At 33.2% G+C, this 18,440-nt stretch overlaps 1 protein-coding gene across 5 annotated transcripts in view; it reads left to right on the top strand.

Moving 5' to 3' along the window:
• The window catches only part of FNBP1L (formin binding protein 1 like), a 120,455-nt gene that overhangs the window by 88,967 nt on the left and 13,048 nt on the right, over positions 1-18,440 (top strand). For 4 of the 5 annotated variants that reach the window (XM_073810965.1, XM_019919802.3, XM_073810977.1 and 1 more), the window contains 4 exons: positions 4,356-4,460; positions 7,982-8,110; positions 9,906-10,052; positions 11,710-11,913. In XM_073810965.1, the coding sequence (XP_073667066.1) occupies positions 4,356-4,460; positions 7,982-8,110; positions 9,906-10,052; positions 11,710-11,913 (585 nt within the window). Of the gene's footprint in view, positions 1-4,355; positions 4,461-7,981; positions 8,111-9,905; positions 10,053-11,709; positions 11,914-13,372; positions 13,532-18,171; positions 18,187-18,440 lie in introns of all 5 variants that reach the window. The other variant, XM_073810984.1, reaches the window with a different exon arrangement.

Raw genomic sequence — 18,440 nt, 5'->3', positions numbered from 1 at the left:
GAAAAGTGGTTCTAGAGGTTTTGGGGTATGGTTTACAGGACCTTGCTAAGGGCTTGGGGTTTAGTACTCACACACTGACAAAGTTTAGGTTTTAGCTCTGTATGTTTGGAGAGTTGGAACTGAAATCCCTGTATAAAGTTTGACTCTTTGAAGGACTAAACCTTTAGCAAAAGGTGGCAGGAACTCTGCCTACTGGCCAAGGGAGGTAGCGAAGAACCTTGTCTCTATCTGAAGGTCAAGGAGTATCCTGTGAGAAATTTAAACCTTTTGACCTTGTAGTTATGAGGTTTGCACTATCTGAATAGTTTTGTAATCCTCAAGACAAGAAATTGACATTGTAACTGGTTAGGTAAATAGAAAATGTTGACATCCTGTGCTTTCTTCTGAGTAATTCTCAGAATACAGGTAGCAAGGCATATATTTTCCAGACAAGAAATTGGAAGAGTCTCTTCTGTGGAATTTAATTAGTTTGCGAGGAAAGACTTAAAGATACAGGCACCATGGTTTCTCCAAGGAAACTGCCTGGCCTTATCACTGTAGAGGAAAAGGCCATAATCCAATTAGCTTTTAAAATAAGAGCAGATAGGCAGGTATCCCCAGACATTTAAAAAAAAACATCTAATGTAGACACCAGAGTATGCAGAAAAACTAGTATGCAGAAAAAAAAGCAACTTTGAAGAAACAGTGACTGTGAAAGGAAATAGAAATTAAAAAGCAAAAACAAGCAAAACCCAGAAATATTATTAACATTTTCATAGGGAATAGAGAAGTTATTACATCCATGAAATAGGAACAAGATACTATAAAGAAAGGAACATATAAAGAACAAAAAAGAACTTTATGGTAGCAGAAATGAAAAGCTCACTAGAAAGAATGAAATTGAAGAAATCTCTCAAAGTAGAGCAAAATGACAGAGATTGAAAATATGAGAGAAAATATAAGAGAATTAGAGGGACTCATCCTATAGGTTCATTTTCAAGATAATAAGCATCTTAAAAAAGAGAAAACATAGAAAATGGATAGGCAAAATTAATTCAAGAAAATTTCCCCAGAACAGAAAGACATGAGTTTCCAGATGGAAAGGATTTTCCAGGTGCTCAGCACAGTGGATTCACAGCAAGACATATCTTCATGAAATTTCAGAACAATTAGGAGAGAGAGAAGATCCTACCAACCTCCAGAGAGAAAAAACAAAACAAAATAAACATATTTTATGCAAAGGATCAGGGATCAGAATGGGATCAGGAAGCCAGAAGACAGTGGAGTGGTACTTTTACATTTCTGAAGAAAGAAGATTTCCTACTTAGAGTTTCACACCTGGCCAAATTTTATCAGTTAAAATAGATGGAAAGGCATTTTCAGTCATGGAGACTTAAACAATTATCTCTTTTAGGAAGCTTCTTTTAGGAAGCTACTGCTGAATGTGTTCTAGCAAAATAGAGAAATGAACCAAGAAAGGGGCAGGTGTGGAACTAGGAAATAGGAGATTCGAATTAAGGGAGAATTGAAAGGAATCCCCAGGAAATGGTGAAGGGAAATCCCAAGGTAACAGTTATTCAGTAGGCCTAGTTTGGTAACCAGTTCAAATTTTAACAGGTTACAAACCTCTGGGTTCTTGATTTCATTAAGAAGATAAAATTGATAGAATTCTGAATATGTTTGAATTAACTGAGGAGAGATGTAAAGAATTGGGGACACTAGGGTTGAATTAGAGAAAAGTACATTGAAAACTAAAGCAAATTTTTTAGAAAAAGACATTAACTTCAGGATAAAAAAATACACAGGAAAGTAAATATATCATATGCTCAGTTGTGAATAGGTTTTGCAAAGTCATACTAATTTGAATTAAATTTAAAAAATTTTAGAGGTCATTCTGGGCAGGTGGTATTCCTGGGACACTTGGAAGAAACAACACAAAACCACTTTGGAGGGATGTTTCCACATTCTAAGCTACATTGGGACTCCATCAAAAAAAAAAGAAAAGAAAAGAAAACAAGCAAACACCAAAACCAATCAACCAAACATATAAAAACCAAACAAAAAACACCAAACAAACCAAAAAGTCACGCTTAAGATGAGCTTAAAATAAAAAATTACAAAATACATATGATTATTTTTCTTATTATAAAGAGATTGAGATACATAATGAATATTAACTCAGTCATGCCTATGATTTTTTTTCTTCACAGTCTTATGATGTCTCATATTTAAGGCACATGGTTTGTAATAGTAAAATTCTTTGCTAATTTAGAAAAATTTTACTTGTGTAATTTTACACAGTACACAGTGGCAATACCTTAAAGTTACTTTCTTTTTTATTGAGGTATAGTTGGTTTACAATATTGTGTTGGTTTCAGATGTACAGCAGACTTATTCAGTTATATATATATATAAATTCTTTCAGATTATTTTCCAGCGTAGGTTATTATAAGATATTGAATATAGTTCCTTGTGCTATATAGTAAATCCTGTTGCTTATCTGTTTTATGTATAGTAATTTATATCTGTTAACCCCATACTCCTAATTTATCCCCCTGTTCCCTTTCCCCTTTGGTAACCATAAGTTTGTTTTGTATATACATTCACTTGTATTATTTTTTAGATTCCACTTATAAGTGATATCATATAATATTTGTCTGACTTAGTCTGCTTAGTATGATATTCTAGGTCCATCCATGTTGCTACATATGATAATATTTCATTCTTTTCTTTATGGCTGAGTAATATCCCATTGTATATATATAGCACATCTTCTGTTTTGGTTTTTTTTTTGCGTTACGCGGGCCCCTCACTGCTGTGGCCTCTCCCGTTGCGGAGCACAGGCTCAGCGGCCATGGCTCACAGGCCCAGCCACTCCGCAGCATGTGGGATCCTCCCGTACCGGGGCACGAACCCGCGTCCCCTGCATCAGCAGGCGGACTCCCAGCCACTGCGCCGCCAGGGAAGCCCCTATAGCACATCTTCTTAAACCAGTTGTCTGTTGATAGGCATTTGGGTCGTTTCCATGGCATAGCTATTGTAAATGGTGCTGCTGTGAACATTGGGGTGTATGTATCTTTTCAAATTAGAGTTTTCGTCTTTTCTGGATATATGCCCAGGAGTGGGACTGCTGGATCATATGTTAGTTCTAGTCTTAGTTTCTTGAGAAACCTGCATACTGTTTTCCACAGTGGCTACACCGATTCGCATTCCCACCTTGTAGGACAGTTCCCTTTTCTCCACACTCTTTCCAGTGTTTATTATTTGTAGACTTTTTTGATGATAGTCATTCTGACCAGTGTGAGGTGATACTTCATTGTGGTTTTGTTTGCATTTCTCTAATAATTAGCTATGTTGAACACCTTTTCATGTGGCTGTTAGACATCTCTATGTCTTCTTTGAAGAAATGTCTGGGTCTTCTGCCCATTTTTTGATTTGGTTTTTTTTTGCTATTGAGGTGTATGAGTTGTTTATATATTTTGAATATTAACCCCTTATCAGTCACATCATTTGCAAACATTTTCTCCCATTCCATAGGTGTTTTTATTTTGTTGATGCTTTCCTTTGCAAAAGCTTTTAAGTTTGATTAGGTCCCATTTGTTTAGTTTTGCTTTTACTTCTTTTGCCTCAGGAGACTGATCTAAGAAAGTATTGTTGCGATTTATGTCTGAGAATGTTTTGCTTATGTTCTCTTCTAGGAGTTTAATGGGGTCCTGTATTATGTTTAGGTCTTTAATACATTTCAAATTTATTCATTTTTTTTTTTGCGGTACGTGGGCCTCTCACTGTTGTGGCCTTTCCTGTTGCGGAGCACAGGCTCCAGACACGCAGGCTCAGCGGCCATGGCTCACGGGCCCAGCCGCTCCGCGGCATGTGGGATCTTCCCGGACCGGGGCCCGAACCTGTGTCCCCTGCATTGGCAGGTGGACTCTCAACCACAGCACCACCAGGGAAGCCCTTGAATTTATTCTTATATAAGGTGTTGAGGGAGTGTTCTAATTTCATTGATTTACATGTAGCTGTCCAGTTTTCCAAATACCACTTGCTAAAGAGGCTGTCTTTTCTCCATTGTATATTCTTGCCTCCTTTGTCATAGAGGTGTGTCGTAGGTGTGTGGGTTTATTTCTGGGCTGTCTTTTTTGTTCCATTGATCCATGTCTTTTATTGTGCCAATACCATGCTGTTTTGATAACTGTAGCTTTATAGTATTGTCTGGAATCTAGAAGGGTTATGCCTCCAGCTTTGTTCTTTTTCCTCAGGATTACTTTGGCAATTCTGGGTCTCTTGTCATTCCATATAAATTTTAGTATTATTTGTTAACTTCTAAATGAGATAAATCTAATTTTATTTTTCAGCATTTTAATTTTTTTTAACAGAGTAAAAAGAAATTTGAAAGAGAATGTAGAGAGGCAGAGAAGGCACAACAGAGTTATGAAAGATTGGATAATGATACTAATGCAACCAAGGCAGATGTTGAAAAGGTAAGAAATAATCCAAACTGACTTTAATATCAAAATATTATTACTTGCATATGGAGAGTAGTTACAATATTTGTGTTGGTATTAGAGTTTCCTCAAGAGATACACTACATCTAAATCTAAGATACACAAATATTTGCATACTTTACACATAGTGGTCTGAGAAAGTAATTAGAATAAAATTAACATATTAATGTCAACTGCATTCTGAGTGTATAGGAAAGACCTAGTTGCTATTAGGAATGAGTTTCTATCCTATTTAAAAATAAGATAGAAAGTCTAAGGTATGTTGATGGGGTATGCAAATAGAGGCTGGATAGTGTGCTTCCCAACTATACAGAAGGGAAAACATGATAAAACTGTCAGAAGTGTGATATCAACTATTTGTTTATTATTTGATTAAGTCAGTCGTTCATTTTGGAAAACTGAATTCTCTCTTGTCATTCACTGACTGATTCTGGGCCAGATGTTCTGTAACATTACTGTTGGTAGGATCAGCCCTGTAACTTTTGCTGCTTAGCTTCTCCTTCTCCCCTGCTGTATGTTCTTTATCTTAGGACATTTGACACAGTGATAGTGCTGAAATGTTGGGATTTTGAAAAATAGATGAACCTTACTCCATGTTTTTGTATATACAAAGGCCCAACATTAGTATATTTTCTCCTTCGAATTTTGTAATTTCCTATAGCATCAGAACAAGAAAAAGCAAGAGGAAAGGAATTATTTATTTTCTACCTTCCATTTTCTTTACCAGTTTTTAAAAACCCCAAAATCATATACATTTCAGGTTACAGTTACCTTAAAGTTCTTCTAGTATAACTTATGATGGCGTTTATCTTGTCTACCCTATTTTTAATAACATATCTCTTATGATAGTAAGTTCCCTGTTATTGGGAATATAGAGTCTTAAAATAGTCTGTTCATTTTTTTAAAAAAAATTACCATTTCCTTATATTGATCCCATTTGTCTCCCTGTTCAGCTTTAGTTTCTTTGAGGTACCAGAAAAATAACAAATCTATATTTTTCTCAAAATAGGTTTTTAGATATTTGTAGCAGATTATCTACCCCTAGATGAACTATTGTGTTTCTTCACCTATTGCACATATGAAATATCTTCAAGTTACTTTTCAGACATCTTCAAGTTAATACTTTCCTTTGGATACCAATTTAACCAATATTCTTTGTTACCTCAAATTGGGTATAGTTCAGTCTGATCATTTCTGAGTTTGATTACCTCCTTTGTTTTGAACACTAAATTTATGTTAATTATACCCTAAATGTATTTTGGGCAACCACATTGTTTGGCTTGACTCTCATTGAGTTTATGGTTAACTGAAATCCCCATGTCTTTTCACATATGGTGTGGTATAAGAATATGTGTCTCAGACAGAACTTGTACTGTTGGTCTTTTAAACGTATATGCTACATCTGAATCAATTATTAGATTTGATCCTGCTGTTAAGATTTTTGGATCCTGATTTTGATCATCCACTATATTAATTTCCTTCCAGGTATCATGTCATACACATAATGTGTTATCATTACTTGATAAAAATGTGGACCACAACACTTGCAAACAGCTCTATTTTATATATGGGAAACTTCCTTGCTGGTTGACATTGACTCCTTAAGAACTCCTTTGGCTTATTATCAAACATCAATTGAATACATAGTTTATGTACTAGGCAAGTTAGGCGAACTCTTTAACTGGACTCTCATTTTTAACTTATTCATTTTGTCTATAAAGGTATCTTTAGAGACAGGTCAGACGTCTTGAAATCTAGATATAACATGTCTACTAGTTAGTTTCACCTAACTAGTTCAGAATTCTTATGTTTATATCTTCCTTTTTTATTCTTATTTGTTTGCAACCCCTTTAATTATTAGAGAATTAGGAAAACTTTGAGGTTTTACTTTAGATACCAGAGAGTAGAGGAATTCTGTTTTAAGTGACCAGGAAGGGAAGGGAACATAGTTTCAAGTTACTACTTACGAAAGTTTAAAAAAAAAGCATAAAAAAACAGGTGAAGAGGGAGCAGGCCGAGTATCTTCCTAAAGAAAAGGAAGTCAGTTGCACAAAACCATGAATATACGTAACGCTATCAAACTGTACACTTAAAAATGATTAAGATGGTAAATTTTATGTGTATTGTGTGTTTTGCTACAATTAAAATTTTAAAAAAATTTGATGAAATATAAAAAGAAAAAGAAAGAAAGAAAGGAAAGGCAGTAGATGTGAAACCCAGAATATGCCAGGGAAGGTGTCAACTGTTTTAGCTTCTAGCCTTATTCTCTTACATAACCTGCTGGAGCCTTTCTCCCAGGCCTTGGGAGTCACAGCCAGTGACTTGGAACATGAGGAGCTTCCTCTGAAAGAACCATTGTGGGTAGGGAATATTCTGGAAACCTTTTATTCCATCATAGTTTGTGAGAGGAGGGAGAAAAGGGAAAGGAGTGAATGAATGTGTACTTAACGATCCCAGGTTAGAACTTGAAGTATTATTTTTCTGTAGAAATATTTTGGGCCATGGTGTTTAGTTTTCATAGTACTTATTTATTTTAATTTTCAAGTACACTGTGGATTAAATGGATTTTTGTGGACTTATCTGAGATCTTGACTGCCATGTATTTCTGTAGGTCAGTTTATTTCTGAGTTCAGAAGAACTAACTTGTAGACCTACTGTTAGAAGGTTAGGGATTACAATTGTAAAAACTAGAATTAGAATAATCAAGTGTATTCGCAATGTGCTTTTATTGATATAATTTTCAAAGCACTCTCATCTAACATGATTTATAGCTTGGAACACTGAAAAATTTTCAATTCTTATTTTGTTTTTTTCTATTACTTTATAACAATTGAGAAAATTGTTTAGATTCCCCTCCAATAAATCTAGATTTGTGCTGTTTGTATTCTGATGTTCTCACCAATGAATCAGTAGATGGTACTAATATTCTTATTCAAAAAGCATTTCTATAAGACCTTCCTTGAGATGAACAGAACTATATTCTAAATAAGCATTCTTTAAATAAAGTACCTGTGGATTTGTATAGCGGTAGAAATTATTGTTAAGCATTACATTATCCCCAAATCCCATTTTTACTATTATTTGGTTTCACTGTGGTTCTGGGTTGGATATAACTGGATTATGTTTAAAGAAATGTTTTACTGCTAACTTTGTAACTGTCTAAATTATTCCTGATGCTATTTTTCTCTTCTGATTAAAAGCTTACTATTTCAAACCATAATGTTGTCATTTATTTAATTAAAAAAATCTGAATTTGTTAAGGAGAAACTTTATTTTCATGGGTTATTGTAAGGGGGAGGATTTATTATTGCAGTAAGGAAAAGGGAATATTGCAACAGGGAGACTGGCCATAAGATCTGTAAGCCTCTCCTTTACTTTTAAATGATATCAGTAGTTAGAAAAAGTCTCGTTTTAGTATAACTTCTAGAAAAGTGAATTAGCTGTGATTTTGTTGCTCATCTTGTCGTTGGTGATGATTTGGACCAATTTGCCTCTAGGCTAAACAGCAGTTGAATCTACGTACACATATGGCTGACGAAAATAAGAATGAATATGCTGCACAATTACAAAACTTCAATGGAGAACAGCACAAACATTTCTACGTAGTGATTCCTCAGATTTACAAGGTAAAATTTGGAGATGTGAAATTAACCTAATTTTAGATACGGAAGAGCTAGTCTTTAAATGTAAAACTTTAAAATTTCAGGCATCAATCAGAATGTTTCTAGATTCACTAGTTAGTCATCAAGATTGGTGATAAGAAATTTATGATTATAGATGTGAAAAGTAGATTTTTTCTGACTGAAATCACAGATTTTTCTACAGATTTATTAGTAGTATATTAAACAGTTCACTCAAACAATGACATTTTCTAGATAAATTTTAATACTACATTATTAAGTCTTATGAGATGGGAGAATTCATTGGAATTGTGTATTGTAGTCTGCTCACTTAGAATTTGGAGGTAGCTTTTTGACACTATAACAGAATCATTGGCATTAGTCCAGATGGCAGAAATAAATCTTAAGAAATGCATTTGCTAGCCTGGTTTTTACCTGCTTATCTTCCTAGCTGCCAGATCATAAATGTAATTCAGGCTTATAAATCCCATCCATCATCATTTGATGATACTAATTGCCAAACGGCCCTCAGGTAAGGACTCCGGAGGTTAAATTATGTTACCGCCTATTCTAGAAAGAAGAGAAATTAGAGAAAAGGGATTTAGTGAAACAGTGTTGAAAACAGTAGTACCTGAGAGAGCAGAGCTTTTGTGAAAAGAGTGTCAGTCCAAATACACCTTTTTTTTCTTGGAGGCAAGTTAGAAGTACAAAGGAAGCATAGTGAGAGGTGGTGGACCAGAGAGGGTATCAGATTTCAGTCATTTAATCCAGAGCGTCTAGTCAGCCTGTCCTCACTCTGTGGTGCTTTTCTAAACTTACCAGCTACGCCTTCATATTCTGGGGAGACCTTAACTTGGAGATCCACTGCTTTTCTGTGTTTTGGGGCTTGATCCTTTTGTTTGTACTTTGCTATGGAACGGTCTTGCCACTTTGTGATGCTGGGCGCAGTTCTTTTGTGAAAATGCAGGTCTCAAAATAAATTCCCAGGCTTTGGGAAGTAAAGAGGAAAAAAGTAGTATGAAGGCTTTGGGAGCTAGGGGACTTCAGCAGTGTAGTTGCTTCCTATGAGAAAGAAAGGTCATTGTTGACAAATAAGAAGTGTCAAAAAATGCCTTTAAGTTATTCGGCATAATTGTGTCCTGGCATAATTCTTAGTGCCATGTGCCAATGAATTTTTGAATTGTAGAGATTCCATACATGTATCACTTTGACCTTGTGGCTTCTTGTTTTTCCTCTTGTGTCTCCAACCTTTCCATAGTCACTTTGAGCTGTAGAATGTGGTAGGTTTGGGTACCCATTGGTATGCGGTCAACTGTGGATTCTTGGTCCAGTCAGATCTTACCAAAATGTTCTGAACTAACTTAAGGGTTTAGAATGCTCACACTTGTATATGTTTTATGCCAGTTGCTTAAAAAGGAAAAAAAATGTGTCAAAATTTTGTGTTAAAATGAAACTTTTCCTAGAGCATAAACAACAATAACTGCTCTGACTGAAGAATGAACGGTGGAGGTTGTATGAAACAGAGATCTGGTAGCCTGTAGGGGGTCCTTTAGAAGGCTTGAAAACTGTTGTCACCTGGTTTTAGGATATACTAAAAGCCTTGTATATATATTTTTTTGCTACTTCACAGACCTCAAGTTTTAAGTACTTTAAGTCTGTAGCACTTGTTAAAAGGTATTTACAACAGTGTAACTGTTACGGTAGAATCTTTGTGGGTATTTTTTTTTTTTGGAAGGGGGCTGCTTCAGAATGAAAAGAAAATTCAGTTTTCCTTTTTTTTTTTTAAATTCCTAATTATTAGCAACTACAAGAAATGGATGAACGAAGGACTATTAAACTCAGTGAGTGTTACAGAGGATTTGCAGACTCAGAACGCAAAGTTATTCCCATCATTTCAAAGTGTTTGGAAGGAATGATTCTTGCAGCAAAATCGGTTGACGAAAGTAGAGTAAGTGTTTTATAATTAATTTGAGTAATATATTTGGTTTAAGTTAGTGAAATGAATTGGGAAAGGGGGGAAGTAATTGATGGTTAGCTGATTTTAAGTTATATTCTGTAGAAGTAACTTATTGCCAGACTCCTTTGGGCTGTAAGGATCATTCTAAACACTAAAATTCTAATTGTTTAAAAGGAAAGAGTTCTAATGCTTCTCTTTCCTTTCCCCACTAATTTTTCAGTTCTACTCCAAGAGTATAACTAACCTATGAACTGTATGTTACAAACTGTATGATACTGTTAGTCTAGTGAAAGTTTAAAGAAGGAAATTGTCAGATCTAGAGTTGTAAGAGTTGCTTGTAACCACAGGAGTTGGTACTTGAGCTGCATTTTGAAGCCTGAGGAGTGTATGGAATGATGGCTCAAGAGAAAAGAAGGAGGGCATTATGAGTAGAAGGTACTGCCTTCAAGAAGCCCTGCTCCTCTTGAAGAAGTAAATCTAATCACATTATATCTTGATTAAGGTCTAGAAAAGGTCTTGTACCTGGTCATTTATCAGTAAATGTTGATTTAGTGACTGAGAAGCTAAGGTTAACAGAAAATGAGGATATGAGGGAAAAGGAAGAGAAGAGAACCAGTGTTTGGGGAGTGCCAAATATGTACTATGTATTTTAGTTTTCATGGCAAGTTGGTTTTATATGAGTGAAGGTCTTTCTTGTAACAGAATTTTGACTTAAATTTAAAAAAGGAAAGAAGATTTTGGGGTTCTTTGGGAATTCAAACATACATTTATATTTTGGTATAGCTGCATCCAAGGTTACAAATATAGTTAGGTCCTTCTCCTCTCTCCCTCTTCTTACCCTTTAGCAGATGATTGGTGGGGGTGGCATTAGTGACAAAAAAAAAGTAAGGTATGACCTAAGGATGACTTTTGACTAAATGATAGGCAAAATGTACTACCAACAGAGATAAGGAATAAAAGAGGAGAGCTGGTAGGGGTGGGCGAGGAGTTTGTAGAGATAAAGTATTCTGTTTGCAAATAATGATTTTAAGGTGTCAATAGAACATTCAGATAGAGGTATGTATGTCCAAAATCAATATATAACACTTATGTGTGTTTTAAAGTTTTGGGTAAATGGTGCTAAACTTTATTTCAGAGTTAATTTTTGCACTCAGTATTGTTTGTGAGATCTTTTTTCATTGTTCTGTTAGCATTTCCTCGTATGTCTTTAATATATTTTATTTATCCTTTCCCCTGTTGCGTAAATGAAAGCCTTTCTACTTGTCTCTTACCCTCTTTTACAATTAGATGCCCTTTCCTCTTTTCCATAGGTCATCTTCTTTGGAGACATCCTGTAAAACAGAAAACCCTTTTCCTTTAAAACTTAGAATTTCTACTTGAGAATAACCCTGAGTGAAAACATCCGTGAACATTACAAATTAATAAAGTAGTAATTTGTAAATTATTTTTCTATAGGAATTAAAATATTTATGGTTTATTACGTATTCACAGGAAGAAATTATTCACTTTAAACCTTTAATAAGTATTGTAGAATTATTTCTTTAAATTTTTATTTGTTATTCTCTAACACAGATTAAGGTTTTTGAAAGCTAATATGGTATCATAAGCAAATGAAATGGTTAAAAAAAAACATGTTTCTTGTGTATAGGACTCTCAGATGGTAGTAGACTCCTTTAAGTCCGGATTTGAACCTCCAGGAGACTTTCCATTTGAAGATTACAGTCAGCATATTTATAGAACCATTTCTGATGGGACTATCAGTGCATCCAAACAGGAAAGTGGGAAGGTGGATGCCAAAACCACAGTAGGAAAGGCCAAGGGCAAGTTGTGGCTCTTTGGAAAGAAGCCAAAGGTAAAAGTCATAAAATTCCTCTATGCTAATAATTTTGTTTTAGTTTGTCATTTAAAATGATGTAGGTATTGAATGGATAATGGTTTACTATTAATAGAGAATAAATATTTTGATTTGAATGATTCAATTAACTTTTCACTTAGTAGAAACATAGAATTTTGTACCTTAATAGTAAAAATTATTTCTGGATTTAACATTTGACTGCCATATAAAAATGAGTAAAAATACTAAATAAGCTGTTAACATCTCTTAAATTATATGCTTTTGAAATTTCATTTGTATGTAGTTTCAGTTCAAATTTTTTCAGAATCATTACGATCTGACTCTAAGATCACAAAAATTGCAGTTCTCAGGTGGAATGAATGATTGACCACAGCAATAATAAAATGTCAGATTAGGTCTTAAAGATCATACTAATAAGGTTATTTTTATTATCCATGTGAATATTTAGTGGGAAGGGCTCAATGCGTGTGTTATTTGAAGTTTAAAAAAATCTCTAGTTTACTAAGAGAATCTCTCTTAACCTCCTGTTGAAACCCATCTTTTGATGTGCTGTTTATTTTAGATAGATAAATTTAGCTCAGCAGGTGAGCAAATGGAATAGATGTGTGCTTAATCTTCTTATCAATTTAATGACTATAAAGTGTCATAATCAGGAGAATAGATACGTATTTTAATCTGATGTTCTGTATTAAAGTATACATGATTATTTTAATTCATTTTTCTGATCTTGACATACGAATGTAGATAAAATTTAACTCATTATAATATACCTGTAAATATCTTTAAAAGCACAATTATAATTAACTCAAGCTTTATTCATGCTTTTCATAATATTGTCCCATTGAGAAGTTGAGAGGTGAGACTTTTTTTAAAGTCAGATCAGAGTAGCTAGGAGAGCTTAGAAAAACAAGGAATACTGAAATTTTTTTTAAAAAAAGAGGTGCAACAGGGATGAAATAGAAACAGTTTTGAGAGGAAAGCCACAACGTAATGAAATTATTTTGCCTATTTATGATAATCAGTTACAATTTTAATATTTTATTTTAATAGACATTGACTATTTAGATAACTTTAACTGTAGCTGCTGCCTTTATCTCTGACAAGTATTATAGGTTAAGTATAACTAACTAGGTGGTGCTAATATTCTAGAAATCGGAAGAGAATTTTTTTGTCTAGGTCATATTGCTCTCTCTAACCTTATAATTTGTATACACTCTATATTTTCAGTCTGTCAGCTTGTAAAAAAGTGATGAAGTGGTACATTTTTAAAAGTAAATTTGACTTTTTAAAATGACAGTTTTGGCAAAGCTATGTTAACTTTCTTATAATATTTTTATAGAAAACTTTATTTGAGATATATTTTGTAAAAAGTATGTTGCCAAAAATAGAATTTTCATTTAGGAAAAAAAGCTATGCACATTTGGCTTATTGATTCCTTTCTTTATTTCCATATTAGCCACAGTCCCCACCCTTAACCCCTACTAGTTTATTCACATCCAGTACTCCTAATGGGTCCCAGTTTCTCACATTCTCCATTGAGCCCGTGCATTATTGTATGAATGAAATAAAAACAGGGAAGCCCAGAATTCCTTCTTTCAGAAGTCTCAAAAGAGGGGTAAGTTTAATAATGGGTTAAAATGCATGATGGCCTATTGTGTGTGTACTGTGGCTTTTAATACTCTCCACCCTCATTATAAGGCTCTCTCCTATATATATGTAGTTTAAAACACGACAGAATTAAGTATAGCCGCCCTCAAGTTAAAAACAACTCCTCTTTATAACATTTGAAATGCTCACCCATAAAAGAATGGTATTATAAAGAGGGTGCTGGGTACCATCATATTAGCTATTTTTTTTGTTGTTGTTGTTTATGTGAAGTCATATGTTCGCCATTGTCTTGTAATGTATTTACATTTTTAAGACTTTCAGTAATTTGTCACTGGAGTTACTCATGTAATAATTTGTCACTAATGACCTCTGCGAACTTATAAAGTATTATTTTGTTGGCAAAAAAAATCAAGTTCTATTTTAATTTTAATGGCCCTACTTTCAGAAGCATAAAACACAGTTTCCAATAGTTAAATAAAAAATCAAAGATAGGCATGTTAAATATCAAGATTGTAGATCAATTAAGATAATATATTAGAAAGTACTTTGTAAGTTGTAAAGCCTATAAAAATGCTAGATATTATTGAGTAATGGTTATATGGAATTTGTATTGAGTAATTGTTACAGGAAGTATTTTTTACCAAATATTTCCTTTTTTTCCCCCAATAGGCTAGCCTTTGGCATTTACTTAAAACTAAATATACTCTGCAAATGAAAAGTTTTAGAATAGTAAAAAGCAAATACTAAATTGTTTCTTAGCAACAACTGTTATACTACTGATAAATTAGTGTTACTTCATTATGTTAGTCTAATTTCTTTTATGATCTGATTTTAAGACCGTGTTTGTAATATTCATAGCTCATAATTTAGATACATTTATGAGATTTGTATGAGCATTTGTTTGGACATATAAAAAACATAGGTGTGATACTCCACCAATGAGAACTGAGAGTCTAGTAGTGTCATAAGAACTCTAATCATTAACAGCAATACACTCACTCTTGGACTCACTCTTCCTTGCAATCCCTCTCTCTTCCTTTCCTTTCCCTGCTTCTCCTCCCTTCCTCTCTCCCTCTGTTCCTTCTCTCCCTTTCATTTCTTTCTTCTTTTTCCTTCTCTGTCTAGCCTGTGTGTTTCTCACTGTTTGTAGCCCTTTCTATCTTCAAATTGCTTTAGTTGGGTTTCTCTTCTGGCCACATGTGGACAAGATACATTAATTTAGGGCAAGATTACATTATTATTTACATTTCCATTGAAACAGTATGACAAACAATTGGTATCAGTAGTGCAGCAGAAATATCCTAGTGTATTATGTTCTTTTTGGGACTTCCTTTTTTCCTATAATGACATGAACTTCTTTGCGTCTACCTTTTCTAATTCTGTATGTGAATGATATAGGTTAATTTCGTGACATTTTGAAAAGTCCCTGTGAATGAGTCTGTATTATACCTACAAGCACCATAGGTGCCTGTTATCACTTTTCAAAGCTCTTATCACTTGTTTTAAAAGACTTTAAGAAATCATACGTGGGATTTCTATTGCCTGAACAATAGAGTAGAATTAATTCCCATCTTTCTTCTCTTTGATGACTTAGACTTCATTAAATATTATGCTTTTTCATAAATCATGAGAAAGTACAAATAGTAATTTCTAGTAGCCATATTTTTGTAATCACATATGTGTCCTACATATCGAGTCTACCAGGCCCAGTTACAGTACCCTACACAGTATAGTCATAGAGGTATGAAGTAAATATAATTCTTTGAAAAAAGTTTAGGCAGTTAGAACTGGGAGCCCTGGAGAGAGAAGCTTAAATCTGTGCCATCTTCATTGTTATTGAATAAATCTATTGGTAGAATTTTATAACCGTAGAACTTAAAAGTATCTGTGGGGTCATTACTTCTCGTATTTCCACATATTGCTTTAATTTAAAATATTAGTACATTTGGCGGGGGGGTGGGGGGCTAGTTCCAGAAGGCCAAAATGGTCCCACTTTTATTATTAGTTATCATGCCAAAGAAAAAAGCAGTATGCAAGATGGAAAATATGACAGACTAACTAGAGATTGGAGAATAGAGCAGGAAGTAAAGTTTATTACCTTGGCATTGAGAAGTTTCTTTCTATTTTGATTGGTATTTGGTAGTTTACTAGATACTATTTCGAAATTATGTTTTCTTCCACTTAAGAATTTTCTCAATATAGAAAAAGAAGATAAGCTTTAAGAAGCCAGTTTATGTGTTTTTACATGGATTTCCATGTAAGTCCATTAAACTTACAAAGTCTTAAGGTTTCATAAAGCTGATGAGTTGTACCATTCAAAGCAGAAACTCTTGTTTTGAGCTATATTTGTTACATCATTTTTCCTAAGTACCTGCTTTTGGCTTTTCTAAAAATTTATAATTTCTTTTTCTCTCATTCTTAAGAAAACCTATTGTATACAGTTTGCAGTATCTTTAAGGATATGAGAAATGTTATATTGGACCAGTGTTTTTGAATTTGATGGTGGTACTGGTAGACTTTCTCTGAGGGATGAGGGTTTATAATTTCCTTCTGTGACATCAAGGTCTAACCTTAAATAGATATTTGGTGCACACCCAAACTTAACTACTTAATATAAAAATGAATAATTTTTACTCTATAACTACTTCATTGGAGCTTACTGGGTACTCCTTGTTTTTTTTTTAGAAGTATATTTATCTAGCAGTATCAAGTCCATGTTTTCCTTTTAAATTGTTCATGATATTATAGACTTCTAGAGTCATTTTTGTAAGCTTTTATTTATCCAGAATACAGTTCTCAGGATTTTCCTGTCTTTAACTTAAATACACATAATAATTTGAATTGCCTGACTGATTTCCTTTTTAGGTTCCTTATGTATTTATTAAGATATAGTGGGTATGTGAAATTTTCTAGTTACAGGGATATGAAAATTGCATATGAGAGTATAGTATTTCTCTATTGAACGTGAATTGCTTAAAAAAAAAGACAAAATATATTTCTAATATTTTACAAAGAACTTTAGTTTTTAATATCCCCAAATCTAAGGTTAATGAACTGTGAATTTATTTTCTAATTGATAGTAAAACTAGGTTAGCTAAAAACTGAAGCATTTGATATTTCAGTTATAATTATATTATTGTTTTCTCTAAAACTATTAATATAGAAACTGAAAAAATAATTTGTATCACTTAGAAATTTAGCTGGTGGAGATTATCATAAAAGATAAATTCAAATGCTTTACCTATTTTGTTTATCATCTATATGATTTTGTTTTAATAATATTTATAGAAGACCATAAATATCTTTTTAAAATTTAAACCTTCTAATCTTCTTACCAGGAATTTTGTCATAGCAAAATAAGTTGTGGTTTTTGTTCCCTGAAACTACTGACAGTCTAAAGAATGTTAAGCTTAATTTGGAAAGATAATGGATAGCGTATGTCATCTTTTCTTATCATCGTAACCATTAATATATATGGCCAGTTCATCAGAGATAAAGGGTAGATATTTTTGTCAGCTATTTATTAAAATCTATATTTTTTATGTGAAGTTCTACCTGACATCTTCCATATTCTCTAAAACATCATGACTTAGAAAATAGGGACAAGTAAAAATTTTAGAGGTCGCTAAACAAATGAAATGGATATGAAGATGAACTTTGCAAAGCTCTACCGAGTATTATGGGTCACAATGTGTGTGTGAGTGTTTGTGCGCACGCATGTGCATGTATACACGTGTGGATGGCAGACAGATGCAGTGCCAGTTGCAGAATCCTGGTAACTCATAGAATGTGGGTGATATATAAATATGCATATATATATTCACAATATGAGAGGACTTTGTGCTATGTCATTTCACATTTTCAGAAAGAATAAATTTTAACCAGTTTTCTAAAAATTGAAGTTATGTATTTTTAGTGTTGCTTTTCGAGCACATGGATTTCAGAATGAAAACTGAGAAATGGAAGCTATATCTTCAAAGCAAAAGTCAACCCGTATGTTTGTGTCCATTAGCAAATATGTATGGGAAACTTGAATCTGGGTGACTCATTATTATTTTGATAATAGTGTGTTTTTTAATGTGTCCGTACATTAAAAATAGCACCTTAAAACTAAAGTAGAAATGTTACCCTTACTGACCCATAGTATATTTAAATTCAAAACAGTATTTTGAACTATAATAATTCAGATAATGGTGTTTTGTTTAATGCATTGGGAAAAGTATTCCATTCTTTAATACTACATCTAATATTTATTTTAAATGGCTAATATTAAATCTTTTATATTCACCTTTTCAAATATTAGTATTTTGAGAGTGAACAGCTATGTAAGTGAAATCCACTTATGTAAAAATTGTTTTTTAAAGAAGAAAATACGTGTTTACTGATAGAATGATTACTATTTACTTTTGCGTTTCAGTTGCACTTGGAAAATATCTGCCCATTATCATCAGTGTATATATTTTTTTGCAAGTAATTTACTTTCCCAAAAGTGTGGTTAAAATTGTTTTTCTGGCATAATTGTTTGGATTGTGAAATGTACATGATTTATTTTAATATTGTAAAAAAAAATAAGTTATTGCATCTTCTGTATTATGGTTTCATGTGAATAATATACCATTTCTTTCTGTTTTCCATTGAACTATTCAGTGGTCGGTGAAGATGGTAAGCCTTATGTGCTGATCTATATACTGTGCCAACATTAAATAATCACAAAACATTGTTTTGTTTAATTCAAAACAAAGTGGTAACGTACATCCCCACATGTTACCTTGTATGTCTTTTCTTTTTATAATTTAATCCATAGTCCAACACATGCCAGTACCTCTGATGTCATAAAATTTAATAATAATGTGGTTAACTGTAACTCATTAAGTTCTTAAATGTTATTGGGTGGAGTCTTTGTCATGTTACAGAGA

This window comes from Tursiops truncatus, chromosome 1 (genome assembly GCF_011762595.2).
Source record: "Tursiops truncatus isolate mTurTru1 chromosome 1, mTurTru1.mat.Y, whole genome shotgun sequence".
NCBI lineage: Eukaryota > Metazoa > Chordata > Mammalia > Artiodactyla > Delphinidae > Tursiops > Tursiops truncatus.
The sequence above is the reverse complement of the archived record's forward strand: the minus strand, read 5'-3'. Positions and strand labels throughout refer to the sequence as shown.